At 39.7% G+C, this 17,997-nt stretch overlaps 1 protein-coding gene across 4 annotated transcripts in view; it reads right to left on the minus strand.

Annotated features, from left to right (window-relative positions):
• Positions 1-16,742: 16,742 nt before the first annotated feature.
• CEP78 (centrosomal protein 78) overlaps positions 16,743-17,997 on the minus strand; it is a 37,155-nt gene continuing 35,900 nt past the window's right edge. For 3 of the 4 annotated variants that reach the window (XM_060199536.1, XM_060199535.1, XM_007516115.3), the window contains 2 exons: positions 17,886-17,933; positions 16,743-17,369 (listed from right to left, as the gene is read on the minus strand). In XM_060199536.1, the coding sequence (XP_060055519.1) occupies positions 16,806-17,369; positions 17,886-17,933 (612 nt within the window). In that variant the 3' untranslated portion in view covers positions 16,743-16,805. The remainder of the gene's footprint in view (positions 17,370-17,885; positions 17,934-17,997) is intronic. The other variant, XM_007516116.3, reaches the window with a different exon arrangement.

Raw genomic sequence — 17,997 nt, forward strand, 5'->3', positions numbered from 1 at the left:
CAAAAGGAACCTCTTTTTCAGAGCCATTTTGTCTTCAGGTTCCCCGCAGTGCCATTCCCTTGGTTTTGCCAGGTTTGGGCCCCCAGCCCCTACCTGCAGGCTGATAGCTTTGCAAGTGGTGAAGCAGTGCTGTAGATGTTTCTTTCTCACTCCCTCTGTATTTTCCCCCTCCTTCATTTCTGACAGTCTCTAATATATATATATCCAGCCAGGACCTAGGCTACTACAAACATAGAAAGCCTAGAAGCTGCAGTGGCAGTACTTTCTGAGCTAAGACCAGATCCTTCAACACTCTTTTAAAAAAATATTTATAAATTTATTTATTTATTTTAAAAAATTTTAAATTATCTTTTAATTTATTTATTGGATAGAGACAGCCAGAAATCAAGAGGGAAGGGGAGATAGAGAGGAAGAGAGACAGAGAGACACCTGCAACACTGCTTCACTGCTGGTGAAGTTTTCCCCTGCAGGTGGGGACCTGGGACTTGAACCTGTGTCTTTGTGCACTGTAACGTGCGCTCAACCAGGTGCGTGACCACCCGGCCCCTTTTTACTCCCTTTTGTTGCCCTTGTTTTTTATTGTTGTAGTTATTATTGTTGTTGATGTCATTGTTGTTGGATAGGACAGAGAAAAATGGAGAGAGGAAGGGAAGACAGAGGGGGAGAGAAAGACACTGGCAGACCTGCTTCATGGCTTGTGAAGTGACTTCCCTGCAGGTGGGGAGCCCGGGGCTCGAAGTGGGATACTTACTCCTTGCGCTTAACCCGCTTAACCCGCTGTGCTACCCACCGACTCACCCTTCACATTCTTTCAAGGAACAGTGGGTAAGTTAGGTGGAGAGGTGTCTTTTCATTGTAGAGAATGGATGGTTTCAACTTGCCTAAATATGGAGAATTAAATTAAATTACTCTTTGTATACAAAAACTGTAGCGAAGATTTAACTCAGGGTAGTGAGATTATCGAGCCTGATGCTCTTTTAAAAAGGAACTATTTGGGGGCCCGGCGGTAGCGCGGCAGGTTAAACGCACAGGGCCTGAAGCGCAAGGACCGCTGTAAGGATCCTTGGTTGGAGCCCCCAGTCTCCCCACCTGCAGGGGCTTGCTTCACAAGCAGTGAAGCAGGTCTGCCAGTGTCTTTCTCTCCTCCTCGTTGTCTTCCCCTCCTCTCTTAATTTCTCTCTGTCCTATCCAACAACAACAGCAGCAATAACAACAACAGTAACAAGGGCAACAAAATGAGAAAAATGGTCTCTGGGAGCAGTGGATTTGTAGTGCAGACCCAATCCCCAGCGATAATCCTGGAAGAAAAAGAAAAAGAAAGAAAGAAAGAAAGAAAGAAAGAAAGAAAGAAAGAAAGAAAGAAAGAAAGAAAGAAAGAAAGAAAGAAAAGAACTACTCGAAAGGCATTGCAAAATCCTGGACAACTGAAGGATTTAGGCCTGCAGTTTTATTCTGAAATATTAACCATCAGTAGAAATGTCTCGACTCTAATCACTAGGAAAAAAAATACAAACTTTTATATTGCTAATTATATTTTAAAAATCTAGACCTTAAAGACTATGGACTTCTCTGTGTAAGGAAAGTGCTTTTTGCAAAAGCTGTTTAATTTAATTGCTGGGAAAATAGCTCAGTTGATAAAGAGTCATTTATCTGATACTTCTAGTTCAGTCCCTGATGCAGCTTTTATCAGTGGCTATTTTTTTTTTTCTTTCTTTCAAGTGAAACTCTATCAGGAAATAAAATATACTACTTAATTTTTAAAAAAGTATTTATTTTATTTATTCCCTTTTGTTGCCCTTGTTGTTTTATTGCTGTTGTTGTTGTTGGATAGGGCAGAGAGAAATGGAGAGAGGAGGGGGAGACAGAAAGGGGGAGAGAAAGATAGACACCTACAGACCTGCTTCACCGCCTGTGAAGCGACTCCCCTGCAAGTGGGGAGCCAGGAGCTCGAACCTGGATCCTTGCGCTGGTCCTTGTACTTTGCAGCCGGTCCTTGTGCTTTTCGCCACGAGCGTTTAACCCGCTGCGCTACCGCTGACTCCCTATACTACTTAATTTTTTAAGATTTACTTTTTAATATTTATTTATTAATGGATAGAGACAGAGAAATTGAGAGGGGAGGGAAAGAGATACCTGCAGCCTATTTTATCATTTGTGAAGCTTTCCCCTTGCAGGTAGGGACCAGGGGCCTAAACCTGTGTCCTTGTGCACTGTAGTGTGTGCACTTAACCAGGTGCGCCACCACCTGGCCACGTTAAACTAGTTAATTTAAAAAACCCAATATTTAATTTCTAAAAACTCTACCAGAGCTTACCAGAACACTGTTCATTTCTAGCTTATGGTAGTGCAGAAGATTGAATCTGGTACTTTGGAGCCTCAGGCGTGGAATCTTTTTGCATAACCATTACGCTACCCCTCCAACCCCCCACACTCACATACTAAAACTGGAGCTGTCAACTTAAATTTACATGCTAATTGGGGAAGAAAACAATTACATAAAATGATATCGACCTAGTGTCCATAAAGAACAGAAACTAAGAAAAATGTGTTTCACATTCTCATACTTTTTGTTCTAGCCTTCATTATAAATAAAGATAGCCAGCCAGTACTGGGAGTTGGGTGGTAGTGCAGCGGGTTAAGCACACACGTGGCACAAAGCGCAAGGACTTTCATAATGATCCCGGTTCGAGCCCCCCCACCCCCACCTTCAGGGGAGTCACTTCACAAGTGGTGAGGCAGGTCTTCAGGTTTCTATCTTTCTCTCCCCCTCTCTGTCTTCCCCTCCTGTCTCCATTTCTCTCTGTCCTATCCAACAACGATGACATCAATAACAATAATAACTACAACAATAAAACAACAAGGGCAATGAAAGGGAATAAATAAATAAATTTAAAATTAAAAAATAGCCAGTACTGCTACTTTATGTGATTATAAGAAGTGATTGTACCAGGGATGACTAATGTATGAACAGAAATGACATTTTTGATGCCTTTTTATAGGTTTATAAGTCTTGTAATAATGCATGAAAGTGTCTTCTGATACACAAGGCACTGAATTCTGAAAAAGATTGTTAAAATTTTATTACAGCTAACTAATTTGACATTAGTATATATATTTTAAAATATTTATTTATTAATGAGAAAGATAGGAAGAGAGACAGAGCCAGACATCACTCTGGTACATGTGCTGCTGGGGATTGAACTCAGGACCTCATGCTTGAGAGTGCAGTGCTTTATCCACTGCACCACCTCCTGGACCAATTGACATTGGTGTTTAAACACCCTATTTAGGATTTTTTTTTTTTTTAACCAGAGCACTGCTCAGCTCTGGCTTATGGCGGTGTGGGGGATTGAACCTGGAACTTGAGAGTCTCAGGCATGAAAGTCTCTTTGCATAACCATTATGCTATACCCCCACCCTAAAAACCCTACTTAGGGGGCCAGGTGGTGGCACACCTGGTTGAGTTCACTGTACAATGCATAAGGACCCAGGTTCAAGCCCTCAGTCCCTACCTGTAGGGGGAAAGCTTTGCGAGAGGTGAAGCAGTGTTGCAGGTGTCTCTCTGTCTCTCTACCACCCCCTCACTCTTGATTTCTGACTGTCTCTATACAATAAATAAATAAAGATAATAAAAAATTAGGAAAAAAAGCCCTACTTAGATTTTGTCATTTAGGATACTGAGTTGTGGATGCCTGAGACTCCAGTGTCTAAGGTTCAATTTTCTATATCATCATAAGCCAGAGCTGAGCATTCCTTTGGCCAAAATAGAGAAATGAAAATAAGATACTAAATTGTGACTATCCAATTAATGATATTATGAACGCTTTTTTTTTTTTTTTAAGATTATTACATCTGAGAGAGAATCTCACCAATACATGTGGTGCTCAAACTGGCAACTGCAGGCCTGGAAATCTGATGTTCTGCCAGCTGAACTATCTCCTGAGATTTTTTTTTTTTTTTTGAGATAAAAACTCCACCCATTCATTTCAAGGACTTTCAGCATTATCTTCTTAAAAAAATTTATTAAACTCTCTAACCTCCACTGGACCAATAAGAACAAAGTTAATTATTATTTCATCTATAGATGTCTTTATCTACTTCTAAACTGCTTAGGAGTCTTTGTGTCTATGTCATGTGTGCTTTAAATTTACCCTAGTTTGAAGTTAACTAACTGCACTCAGAGAGCAGGAGCATTAGGCTGTCTTTCAACCCCTCCAGCACACTGTGTACCTTGTGAGCATCCACCCACAAGTCACTGACTGAAATCGTGGTAAGCTTTGTCTTCTTTAACTCTGACCAAAGGATACTTTAGAATTCTCATAGAACATGTCAATTTGAAAACTCACATCTCGAGGCCAGGGAAATAGCTCACTTGGGTCGTGTGCTGCTTTGCCCTGTGTGTGACCCAGGTTGGAGCCCTGTCCCCCACCCCTTGAAGGAAGTTTTGGTGCTGTGGTCTCTTTCATTTCCTTTCTCTATCTCTGTCTGTCTATCTGAAAGAAGGAAATAATGAAAGAGAAAAAGAAGAGGAAGAGGAGAAGAGCGAGGAGGAAGAGGTGGAGGAGGAAAAAAGAAGGGAGAGAATGAAGGGGGAAGAAAGGGAGAAAGAAGGAAAGAAATAAAAAAGAAAATTCAGGTTTTCAAAGTAAGGACATTAGTTACCATAAGACTGTAAAGAGCTTAAACACTGAAGAAAACTAGTCTTCAGAATGACTTAAGGCTTGCATTCTTCATATCCCGCAGTTCCCCTAGGGATAGACAGAAGAGACTTGAAACATATCAGCCAGTGTTTTCCAACCAGTGGATTGTGAAACCTGCTTAGTGGGTTATCAAAAGAATTTTCTTTAAAGGATGAAAGAGAACAAAACAGATCAAAGTGAGTTCACGAGATGATCAGGAAGAAGTGTTTGAAGAAATTTCTTGTTCATTATGTGTGCCCACCAAAGACTGTGTCCCGTCCCATCCCCCTCCCTCCCAAAGCCAAACATCCACCTTAACGCTCAACCCAGGTTTTTTACTTTGGTGCCCTACTCCAAATTCAGTTTAATCCTGCTTTGAGTTTCCCTTTCTGTTCTTCTTTCTCAACTTCTGTTTATGAGTGGGATCATCCCATACTCTTCTTTATCTTTCTGACTTAGCTCACTTAACATAATTCCTTCTAGCTCCATTCCAATAACAAAAACAACTACAACAACAACAATTAAAAAACAAAACAAAACAAGGACAACAAAAGGGGAAATAAAGAAAAAAGAAACAGAGAGAAGTTGAGAGGGGGAGGGGAGCTAAAGAAGGAGCAAGAAAGACAGATACCCGGGTAGGCCAGGCGGACACCGAGTGCAGACACCGAGTGCAGACACCAGGCGGACACCGAGTGCAGACACCGAGCCCCAGCAATAACCCTGGAGGCAAAAAAAAAAAAAAAAAGACAGACAGATACCTGCAGCACTGCTTTAACTCTCACGAAGTTTTCCTCCTCCAGGTGAGGAGTCATGCATGTGTGGCTTAAACTTGGGTCTTTTCATATGGTAATATGTTCACTTAGCTAGGTTGCGCCACCATCTGGCCCCACATATATAGCTTTTTGTATAAGCATGAATTTCTATTTTTTTTTATGATTAATTTACTTCACCATTATTATTTAAACCAGGAAACTTCTCAGCTCTGGTTTAAGGGGATACAGGGGACTGAACCTAGGATCTCAGTTCCTCAGGCATTAAAATCTTTTGTATAACCGTTATGCTGTCTCCAGACAAACATTCAGGGGCAGGATTGAAGGGTCATATGATATGTTTAGCATTTGAAGACACTTCCACTGTTTTTTAGCACATAATTTTGCATTTCCATGAGAAATTACCATTTCTGCTTTTTCTTTAAAAATTATTTAAAAAATATTTATTTTGTTTATTTATTCCCTTTTGTTGCCCTTGTTTTATTGATGTCGTTGTTGGATAGGACAAAGAGAAATGGAGAGAGGAGGGGAAGACAGAGAGGGGGAGAGAAAGACACCTACAGACCTGCTTCAGAGCCTATGAAGGGACTCTCCTGCAGGTGGGGAGCTGGGGCTCGAACCAGGATCCTTAGGCCGGTTCATTAACGCTTTGTGCCACAAGTGCTTAACCCGCTGCGCTATCGCCAGACTTCCTCCGCTTTACTTTTTTAAAAGTTTTATTTAAGGGGTCAGGTGGTGACGCACCTGGTTAAGTGCACGTTATAATGCACAAGGACCCGGATTTGAGCCCGTCCCCACCTGCATGGGGAAATCGTCACTAGTGGTGAAGCAGTGCTGCAGGTCTCTCTCAATTTCCACCTTTCTCTTAATTTCTGGTTATCTAGCCAAGAAATAGACAGTAATTTTTTAAACTACTTATTTATTCAAGAAGATAGGCTGGGTGTGAAGGAGAGAACCAGACATCACTGTGGTACATTTGCCGCTAGGAATTGAACTTGGGACTTCACACTTGGGAGATCAGTGCTATATCCACTGTGCCACCTCCTGGACCACGAAAGTTCCATTTTTTAATTATTATTATCTTTATTTATTGGATAGAGACTGCCAGAAATCAAAAGGGAAGGGGGAGACAGAGAGAGTGAGAGACAGGTGGGGGCCAGGGGATTGAACCTAGGTCCTTGTGCACTGTAATGAGTGAGCTTAACCAGGTGCGCCACTGCCCAGCCCCGAAAGTTCCAGTTTTGTATCTTCACCAGTACTTGCTGCTGTATTTTATTTTAATCTGATAAGTAGATCCACCAGGTTTAAAGATTTCTCTAAATTTTACTAAGTGTTTTACCCAAATTGGTTTGTTCACTTTTTCATGTGTTTCTGAGTTTTATTGATTTTGTTGCAATTCTATGGCTGCCTGACTTCTACATTCTTTTTCAAAATCTTAAAGAAAAAGAGGGGGAGTCTAGCGGTAGCGCGGCGGGTTAAGCACACGTGGCGCCAAGCACAAGAATCTGTGTAAGGATCCAGGTTCGAGCCCCTGGCTCCCCACCTGTAGGGGAGTTGCTTCACAGGCGGTGAAGCAGGTCTGCAGGTGTCTATCTTTCTCTCCCCGTCTTCCCTTCCTCTCTCCATTTCTCTCTGTCCTATCTGACAACCACATCAATAACAACAATAATAACTACAACAACAATAAAAAACAAGGGCAACAAAAGGGAATAAATAAATAAATAAATAAATAAATATTTTTTAAAAAAAAGAAAAAGAGACAGACAGAAAATGTATCAAGGGAGGTTGGGAGGTTGCACAGCGGGTTAAGCGCACCAGGCACAAAGTGCAAGGACCAGCTTAAGACCCCGGCTCTCCACTTGCAGGGGGTGAAGCAGGTCTGCAGGTGTCTCTGTTTCTCTCCTCCTCTCTGTCTTCCCCTCCTCTCTGGATTTCTCTCTGTCCTATCCAACAACAATAAAATCAACAAGGGCAACAAAAAAAGGAGAAAAGTAGCCTCCAGGAGCAGTGGATTCGTAGTGCAGGCGCTGAGCCCCAGTGATAACCCTAGTGGTGGGGGGGAGGGAGAGAAAAGAAAAGAAAAAAGAAAATGTTATCAAGCACTTCACCATCTGTGGAACTTCAGTCTGGAGCCCTTGTCTTCCCATGTGGCGCTAGGACTTGAACCTGGAACCTAAAGTATTATAGGGTGAATGTTCTCCTAGATAACTTATCTCCCAGACCAATTTCTAATTTTTTGCTATACAGGTATTGTCTGCTAACCAGAAGTAGAATATTTCTATTAGGTTATTATTATTATTTTGGTTCTAGTAATGCTATCACCATTATTTAGCATGCAAAGTTTTCAGCATTCTCAGAAATAAACAAAATAACCTATCAAATCATATTAAATGGTAACATTCTACTTTTGGATGGTGGGAAAATCTATATATATTTTGATGGCAAGTTTTAATTTTATTATTTACTTGTTTTGTAGAACCATAGCCTTTTGATATATATAATTTCACTGTTCCTAGGCTACCCCCTTTTTTTTTTATAAACATATGTATGTATGAGAGAGAATGTGAGGGATTTGAGTACCAGAGCTTCCTCTAGTATCATGGCATCTCCCATATGATGTCAGGCCTCAGAGCTGCTCTGCCTGTATTGCAAGCCACGTGCCTTACCTGTTGAGCAAGTCTAACACCAAAGTCAAGTTTTTTAGACTGTGTATCTTTTTTCAAATCTTTCTATAAAACTGTATTTTTTATCAGATTTTTTGGTTCCATTTAATAAATTTTATTTTGAAGTCTATTTAATCTAAAGTTAACAATGGCCAATATCTACTTTTGTTAGCAGCTGTGCAGCATACTTTTATCTATTTCTTTATAAACTATACCAGCCTTTTTGATTTAATTAACTAATTAATTAGCAAATAATGGATTTCGTGTTTTCATTCAAGCTTAAAGAGCTTCAGAAAGCTTAACCTATTCATATAAATTGTGAGAAAACCACCTGGTTTTGCTACCTTTTTAACAAAGTGTTTTTTTAAATTTATTAATGAGAGAAATAGGGAGGGAGGGAGGCAGGGAGGGCAGGAAAGAGAAATCAGAGCATCAAATGATATATATGCTGCCAAGGATCAAATTCAGGACTTCATATCCACTGTGCTACCTCTCAAACAACTGTTTTTCTTTTTATTTAACACATTTCTTCTTGCTACTTCGCAGACAACTATTTTTATTTTTATTTAACATTTTTCTTTTGCCCTTAGTTGGAATTTTAAGTTCTACCCCCCTTTTTATGGTGATTTGGTAGTTACTAAAATTGCTTACATATATTAGCTTCTTCTTCTTCTCTGGTTACATGGTAAATCTGCCCATTTCCCTCCTCTGTTTAACCATAGGCATAGGCCATGATCCTTTAGTGAAGAAAATGTGAGTGAAGTATCAAACAATAGATGTCTTGAGTGAATGAGTTTCATCATTTTTCTTCCTTGGACAACGCAGCCAGTTAAGTCCCAAAATTGCCAGGCTAGCTTTGCAGGCGGGGGAGAGAGAGTCGACCAGAGACTCATGGCTGAGTGGTATGCAGTTCAGTCTTATTCATGTGGAAGGCAGCACAATCTAAGCTATCTCTAAACACAGTCCTGTCCTTATATATCCTTATGTATTTTCTGTCAACCCCTTTGAATAATATAATACAAGATCCTGAACATATTTTTACTTTCTACATACTGCCCTCTCCTCTGCATGTTAAAGCTTAGAATTTTCATACATGCACAAGTGTCATTTAGAATTTGTTTCTGATTACAGGCATATCTGGTGATTATAAAGGGGAATAGTGGGTCACATAGTCATCAGTTTTCTGTGTATTCATTATACAATTAATTTAGTAATTCTCAGAGATTTCTTCCAGGGAATCTAGTTGCTGATGAGAAGTCTAATACTAGTCTGATATACTATGACCTCTTAATGATAAATATTTGTACATTTATATACCGATTTCATTTTCTGTGATTCTTTTTCTTTTTTTCACTTATGTTTATTTATTTTTTGATTCTTTTTCTTTTTAAAAAAACTATCTTTAATTTCTCTATAGTGTATATTAAGGGAATCTCTGAGTCTAACCTATTTAGTGAAGTTGAGCATCAATTGAATACATTCTGCTTTTAAGATCACTTTTGGGCATTTCATTTTCACAATCATACTTAATTTCCAGAAACTCTATTTTCCCCTAGCATCCTACTTGTTATAGGTACAATATCCTTATGAGTTTCTTAGGCTGGTCCTTGTGCTTTGCGTCATGTGCCACAGTGTCTTTTTTAGCCCTAGCATGCCAGCAAACTCAAGAATTAATTACTTGAATAATAGTAGAAAGGCTTAGCTATTCCACTCTTTAAATGATTGATCTTTCAGTAATCTGCTCTTCATCCTCTAGAAATTCCATTTTATTATTTTATTTTCTCACTTGATAATTCTATTAATTTATATTTATTTTAAAATATTTCTCCGGTTATTAATTTCATTAGGATTCTGGAAGAGTAAAAGAATGTGCTCCATGGTCCTTGCAAAATCATAGACTCCAGTTTATAGTCTACCATTAGAATCTTTAAAACAAATTAATAAGCATCTCTTACTGATCTGCTAGAAATCAAAAGTTACTCTTTTGAGGTTAAGGATCATTCTGCAATTATCTTTTTGAAACTAGACTAATTGTTGGATATAATAATACATAGGCACATATCAGCAGGGGTTTTTTTTTGTTTTGTTTTGTTTTTACTAGAACACTGCTCAGCTCTTGCTTATGGTGGTGTTTCATGGAACCTGGGGACTCAGAGCCTCAGGCATTAAAGTCTTTTGCATAACCATTGTGCTAATTCCCCAGCCCTATCAGTAGTTTTTGAATTAGTAGTTATGGGTGGATTTAGGGAAAGATGACAAGGTCTTTGCTACTTATATCTGACATGTAGGGGGGGAAAAAACTTTGTTTACATTGCAGGTAACTTTGGTAAATACTTGGCAAAGATACACAGTGAAAAAAAATACCTCCCAGTGAAGGTACAAAGTAGCTGATAAACTTCTCTAACTCAAATCGAAATCCTGTGTTTCAATGAAGTGATACTGCTTTAGGTTTAGTACTGAAAAGTTTTAACAACTATTCAAAGAATTAATAAAGACTCTATTAAGCAGCACTATATCCATATTATAGTTCTCCATATAGTAATTTCAAATGATCCATGTAAATACATGTAAAATGTGAGTTAAAAATTATATGGGGTGGGGGCCAGGAGGTGGCGCATGGGGTTAAGCAAGCACACATAGTACAAAGAAAGTATTGTCCAAGGATCATGGTTCTAGCTCCCAGCTCCCCACCTGCAGGGGGGTTGCTTCATAAACAGTGAAGCAGATCTGCAGGTGTTTATCTTTCTATTTCCCCCTCCTCTCTCAATTTCTCTCTGTCCTATCAACAACAACAACAACAAAAAATTGAAAAATGGTCACAGGAGCAATGGACTCCTTGCAGGCATGGAACCCCAGCAATAACCCCAGAGGCAAAAAAAAAAATTACATGGAGTCGAGGGTTTGAACCCAACCACCACATGAGAACACCACAGCTGCCATTGGGGGAGCTTCATGGACAATGGAGGGGGTGCTATACTGTCTCTGGATTCTCTTCCTAAAATGAAAAAAAAAAGTTGCCTGGGAGGCAGTCTAGTTGTATTGCACATTGTGAGGTCTTGGGTTCATTCTTTCTATATCGCATTAAAAAGAAAGTATAGGGGCTGGGCTACAGCTCACCCCATAGAGTACACGTTTTCATGCACAAGGACCTATGTTCAAGCCCCACTCTCCATCAGCAGGGGAGTTGATTCACGAATGGTGAAACATTGCTGCAGGTCTCTTCCTCTCCTCTCTTCATTTCTATGAAAAGTTTAAAAAAGAAAAAATGTATACATATATTCATCTTTTGAAAATCTTTGTGATAAGGAAACCGAGGTCATCTGTACAAACTCTTCACTTTGGGGCCCGGTGGTGGTACATCTGGTAAAGCACACGTTATAGTACACAATATAGACACAGGTTCAACCCCCCCATCCCCACCCCAACCTGCGGGGGGAAGCTTCACAAGTGAAGTGCTGCAGGTGTCTCTCTCTCTCCCTTCCTATCAATTTGTTTTATCAAAATAAGTAAAAAAAAAAAAAAAAAAACTTCTTCACTTAGATTTCTTTTCATGCTTACCCCTTCTTACCCTCCATACTTTTTGTTTTGCAATGTGAACATAGACTATCCCTGTTTTTTTCTTATGAATATCTTCATGTTTCCTGTCGAGCTAGCAACACAAGAGAGATGACCCAGGAACCAAGCCCGTAGCGGCAAGGCAATTTAAATCTTTATTCATTCGAATGCCCCATCCAAGACCTTCTAAATTACTTATCTAATGATACAACACTGTATCTACATAGGTAAGTCACCTCAAATTCAAATTCACTCTACACCCTTAACTGCTTAGACCTTTTTCTTTTTCAATTATCTTTACTTATTGGATAGAGACAATCAGAAATCAAGGGGAAAAGGGGAGAGAGAGAGGGAGAAAGACACTTGCAGCCCTGCTTCACCACTTGCAAAACGTTCCCCCTGCAGATAGGGACTGGGTCCTTGAACCTTGGTCCTTGAGCCACTGTAACATGTGCACTCAACCAGGTGTGCCACCACCTGGCCCCCTCAGATCTTTCTTAAGCATTAATGTGTCTCCTGCTTCCACCTTGAGATTCTACTGCATACCTCTTTTATTAGTTGGTTCCTTCCAACCCAGAACACTTAAATTCTTCCTCTAAAACACTTTCACTAATTGCTTTGTCTTCAAAATCTGTTGCTTATACCCACTATCTTGTCTCAGCTTCTTATAATCTGGTTCTCTATTCCACCACTTTATTGCTCACTTAAGGTCACCATACTTAACTCAAAATCCAGTAAGCACTTGTATTTCCTGCAACATGACACACTCATTTACTTCTTCCTTCCTGAAACTATCATTTTTTCTCCTTTATCATTTAAACATTTAGTTTCCAAAGTTCTCTGTAATCTCACCCACTTTTATGATTTTGAAGTATTTATGTGTTGAGGATATTAAAAAGTTTTAATTTAAAAAACTTCTATTACTTTTTTTTTTAATTGCATGGGGCTTAATACCAGAACTCTAGCACTACCAGTGGCCATTTTTTCCTTTTTTTTTTTCTTTAAGAAAGGATAAATTAACAAAACCATAGGGTAGGAGGGTACAACTCCACACAATTCCCACCACCCAATCTCCATATCCCACCCCTTCCCCTGATAACTTTCCCATTCTCTATCCCTCTGAGAGCATGGACCCAAGGTCATTGTGGGTTGCAGAAGGTAGAAGGTCTGGCTTCTGTAATTGCTTCCCCGCTGAACATGGGCGTTGACTGGACGGTCCATACTCCCAGTCTGCCTCTCTCTTTCCCTAGTAGGGTGGGGCTCTGGGGAAGCGGAGCTCCAGGACACATTGGTGGGGTCTTTAGTCCAGGGAAGCATGGCCAGCATCCTGATGGCATCTAGAACTTGGTGACTGAAAAGAGAGTTAACATACAAAGCCAAACAAATTGTTGAGCAACCTTTTTTTTTTTTTAAGATTTATTTATGAGAAAGACAGGAGAGAGAAAGAACCAGACATCACTCTGGTACATGTGCTGCCGGGGATCGAACTGCGGACCTTATGCTTGAGATTCCAAAGTTTTATCACTGCGACACCTCCCAGACCATCATTTTTTCCTTTTTTGTTTTCCCTTCTATTTTATCTGATCAGACAGAGAGGAGAAAGAGACATACCTGCATCACTCATGAAGGTGGGTAGCAGGGCTCAAACCAGGGTCTTTGCATATGGTAACTTGTGAGCTTAACCACATGTGCCACTGCCCACCCCCTGAAAATTTTTAACTTTCCATGTCATCACTGTTATGTACCAGTCATCTCCTAAATTCTATAGGAATTTAAAATCTAGGCTCAGGGTTGGGCAGTGGCACACCCAGTAGAGCGGGGACCCAGGTTCAAGCCCCCAGACTCTACCTGCAGGACGGGAGTTTTATGAGCAGTGAGTGAAGCAGGTGTCTATCTCCCCCTCCCTCTCGTTTGTCCTATCAAAAAAAAAAAAAAAAAATCCATGCTTAATATTTAATTCTCCTCTCCAATATTGTCCTTTATTCCCTATTTCCTGCCTTGACACCAATACTCAAACTTAGTCACACAATGGGAACCTAGCCTCTGCCTTTTGCTTCTTCATTTCTTACAATGAAGTCTTTCTTTTGTTTTTTTTGCCTCCAGGGTTATTGCTGGGGCTTGGTGCCTGAACTAAGAAACCACTGCTCCTAGAGGCTATTTTTTCCTTTTTGTTGCCCTTGTTATCATTATTATTGTTGTTGTTATTGCTTTCATTGTTGGATAGACCAGAGAGAAATTGAGAGAGGAAGGGAAGACAGAAAGGTGGAGAGAAAGATAGACACCTGCAGATCTACTTCACTGCTTGTGAAGCAACTCCCCTGCAGGTGGGGAGCCAGGGGCTTGAACTGGGATCCCTACGCCTGTCCTTGTGCTCTGTGCCATGTGTGCTTAACCCACTGTGCTACCGCCCGGCCCCCCTGAAGTCTTTATTTTCTTAAACAAAATCCAAACTTCCAAGTTTGGGATATAACAAATTGTGCTGCTATGAGCATAGGTCTCTTCAGACAGGTGTCCTTCATTTGGATATATCCTCAGAAGAGGCACGGTTGGGTCATAGAGTAGATCATTTCTTGCATTCTGATGAGTTTCCAGACTGTTTTTCATAGGCCTTGGACCAACTTACATTCCCACCAGCAATGTAGGAGAGTTACTTTCCCCCCACAGCCTCTCCAACAGCTGGTGTTTCTTTTCTAATGCATGACATTCTCACAGGTATAAAGAAGAAAAATTGAACTTCCTTTATTCATATCTATACCAAAATTCTTTTCCTTTGTGTTTGCCTAATATAGAAGCTACCAAATTGGTATTTAGTGGAACCAGTTGCTAGACACTTCTATTCAAACAGGATTCTATATTAAATATATTTGAGGAGGGTTGCATACCATATGCCTTTCTGAGAGGTACAGAGAAAAGCAGTATTGAGCAGTTACAGAATAAAGAAGTCTGCTTAGATTTATTTTAGTCAGGGTCTTCTTTATGTTTATACTTGGAATGCTCTTAGTAGGGACAGAAGAGGAAGTGGGAGTACCCAAGTATCATGCTAAGAAAAATAAGTAAATAAATAAAAGATCATCAGAAGAATGTTATAGTTGATTTCAATTCTTCTTCAAATTGATCTTCCAGATGGAAGCAAGTGATTAAAAATAAAAACCTGAACTTAAAGTCTTCTCTCACTTCATGATTAAGGGAGAAAAAAAAAAAAAAAAGGACTATGGATGTTTTAACCAGGGAGGCATAATTTAGTCTAGGGAGTATGTTCAAATTCTTTTAGATATTCTGCCTTTTAAATATCCTACCCTGGTGGCCCAAGTGGCAGGCAGCACAGTGGATAAAGTGTTAGGTTCTCAAGCATGAGCTCCCAAGTTTGATCTCTGGCACTGCATGTATCAGGGTGATACTCTTGTTCTCTCTCTCTTTCCTAATAGTATTAATAAATTCATGTTTTTCCTTAAAACAAAAATCCTCCTCAGATGAAAGGACAGGTGTGTTTTCTGTCATCTTACTCTTTTGCATTTCAGTGCTTAGATTTTTTTTTTTCCTTTTCTTTTTTCCCCATTGATGTTTTCTTAAGCCTTTCCTCTCTGAATAAGCTAGCAAGAATACAGAATGATCAAAATTATGGGTTCTGGTTCAAATCCCAGCTCTACCATATAGTTGTAACTGTATAATTTTCAACAACTCATGATATATCTCCTTGGAAGTCTCACCTATAAAAGGTACATAATAGTAGTTTCTTAGCCAACAGAGTTGATATAATCTATAAACACATGGCTAAATACTGTGATAGTAGATGTCTTCTACTATAGTTATTAAGAATTAGGATAGCCATATAATAAACAAACTTTTCCATGTATTCATTCCTATCCCTCTCTAGTTCCAGTTCCTTGCTTTTTTTGTTTTTTTTTTTTGCCTCCAGGGTTACTGAGGCTTGGTGCCTGCACTATGAATTCAGTGCTCCTGGCAGCCTTTTTTTTTTTTTTTTTCCTATTTAATTCAATAGAACAGTGAGAAATTGAGGGGGAGGATGAGCTAGAGAAGAGAGAAAGATAAGACACCTGTAGACCTGCTTCACCACTCATGAAGCATTCCTGCTGCAGGTGGAGAGTGGGGCTTGAACCTAAGTCCTTGAATGGGTCCTGGCACATACTATGTGCACTTAACCAGGTGTGCCACTGTTGGCCCCAACCCCCATTTCCTTGCTTTGATGTTGTTTTTCTCTCCACAGATTGCTAGTTCTGGGACAAAGCCTTTGTTTTCTTCACAGCTGAAAGCTATCATACCCAGAACGATCCAGTGCCTGAGTAAATGATGTCGAGTCCGAAGGATATACCAAAAGTTTCATTATGATGAAAAATGTATATATAAATATTTTTCTTTTTAAAAAATACTTATTTATTCCCTTTTGTTTCCCTTGTTGTTTTATTGTTGTAGTTATTATTGTTGTTATTATTGGATAGGACAGAGAGAAATGGAGAGAGGAGGGGATGACAGAGAGGGGGAGAGAAAGATAAGACACCTGCAGACCTGCTCCACTGCCTGTGAAGCGACTCCCCTGCTGGTGGGGAGCCAGGGGCTCAAACCGGGATCCTTACACAGGTCCTTGTGCTTTGCACCACATGCGCTTAACCCGCTGTGCTACTGCCCAACTCCCATAAGTATTTTTTCTTTTTTTTTTTTTTTTCCTCCAGGGTTATTGCTGGGCTCGGTGCCTGCACCATGAATCCACCGCTCCTGGAGGCCATTTTTTCCCTTTTGTTGCCCTAGTTGTTGCAGCCTTGTTGCGGTTATTATTGCCATTGTTGACGTTGCTTTGTTGTTGGATAGGACAGAGAGAAATGGAGAGAGGAGGGGAAGACAGAGAGAGAGGGGAGAGAAAGATAGACACCTGCAGACCTGCTTCACCGCCCGTGAAGCGACTCCCCTGCAGGTGGGGAGCCGGGGGCTCGAACCGGGATCCTTACACCCGTCCCTGCGCTTTGCGCTATGTGCGCTTAACCCACTGTGCCACCGCCCGACTCCCACCATAAGTATTTTTTCTAATGTCACTCATTCCTAATTTTAAACACAATATGCCCTAATGAAAACATAAGATATTTATTAAAATTTGAAGATAAAAACATAATTTCAAAAGATTTAAGCTATGTTAATCCTGAAAGAGTGTGGATGCTTTCCTGAAATTCAAATTCTGATCCAAGAGTATCACTTTCAGAATGTTCTAGTAGATTGAGTTTACTTTTAGTTTTCTTGGATGAAACAGTCACTATTTTACTTTCTTTCTTGACAGAAATGTGTTTTTTCAAAGGGTCAGTTTTAATTGATTCATTAACCAAAGAGCTATTTTGCTCACTTCCTTTGCTTTTCCAGTTTATAGGTGAGTCAGAGCAGGAATTTGGGTCCTTCCCAAGTTGTTTCTTAGCTGAGTGCTTTTTTATATATTCACCTGTTTTGACCATTTTTTCTGATGAAGGTCTGCTGTTTCTAGATGATAACTCCTCTTTTCTTTGACTTTTGGTTCCAAAAATAGCATCTCCCAAAGAACATGGTCTAGAAATGGATTCTTGGAAAGACTCCCGACGTTGCTCATTGACTGGAAATCCCAAGTTGTCGTTAGTAGTTTCTAAGGTGGTATCCTGAGTAGAAACTGGAACAGGAAAGGAGTCAAGAGGCAAAGGAATTCTAGCATCACCTGTAATTTTCTGAAACTGGAAAGAAAAACAAAATAAAAAAAATCAGTAATTAAGCCAAGCATAAGAGGTTAGAGTCCAAAAACTTAAATGTTACTCTGTGATTGTATTACTAAGACAATATACTCCTTTTCAGAATTTAGGGTCAGTTTTTTTGTTATTTTTTCCAAGTGATTTCCAACTTAAGTTAACTATATCTGGGTTTCTGTCCACTGCATTTTCAAACTTATGTTTTATACCTCATTTCTTTCTCTTTTTAAAAATAATAAAGCTTTATCTCTAAGACAAAAAAAAAATTTTTTTTTCTATCCTCCTGGCACATGTAAGCAGTACCCAAAATTTATGAAAAGATTGTGTTCTCAGGTAGTCAGGTCCTAAGAGCTGAGAAGGGAGACAGGGACTCAAGTGAGGCTAGAGGAAAAGTAGATAGGGTTTCCACTTCCATTCCCATAGCTGGTGATTCTCAATAATCTAGTGTCCATTAACTATGTCTGATTTCTTATTCTAAAAACTTATCTGTATTAGTATTTGTACCTTCATTAGTGTTCCTTCATTGTAAGCTGACTGCATACAAATAGAAACCTAGATGAAATGTGAATAGAATAGACATTTTCACAATTAAAAAATCAGAACATTTTTTCTCATC

The sequence above is a fragment of the Erinaceus europaeus genome, chromosome 10, assembly GCF_950295315.1.
Source record: "Erinaceus europaeus chromosome 10, mEriEur2.1, whole genome shotgun sequence".
Lineage (NCBI taxonomy): Eukaryota > Metazoa > Chordata > Mammalia > Eulipotyphla > Erinaceidae > Erinaceus > Erinaceus europaeus.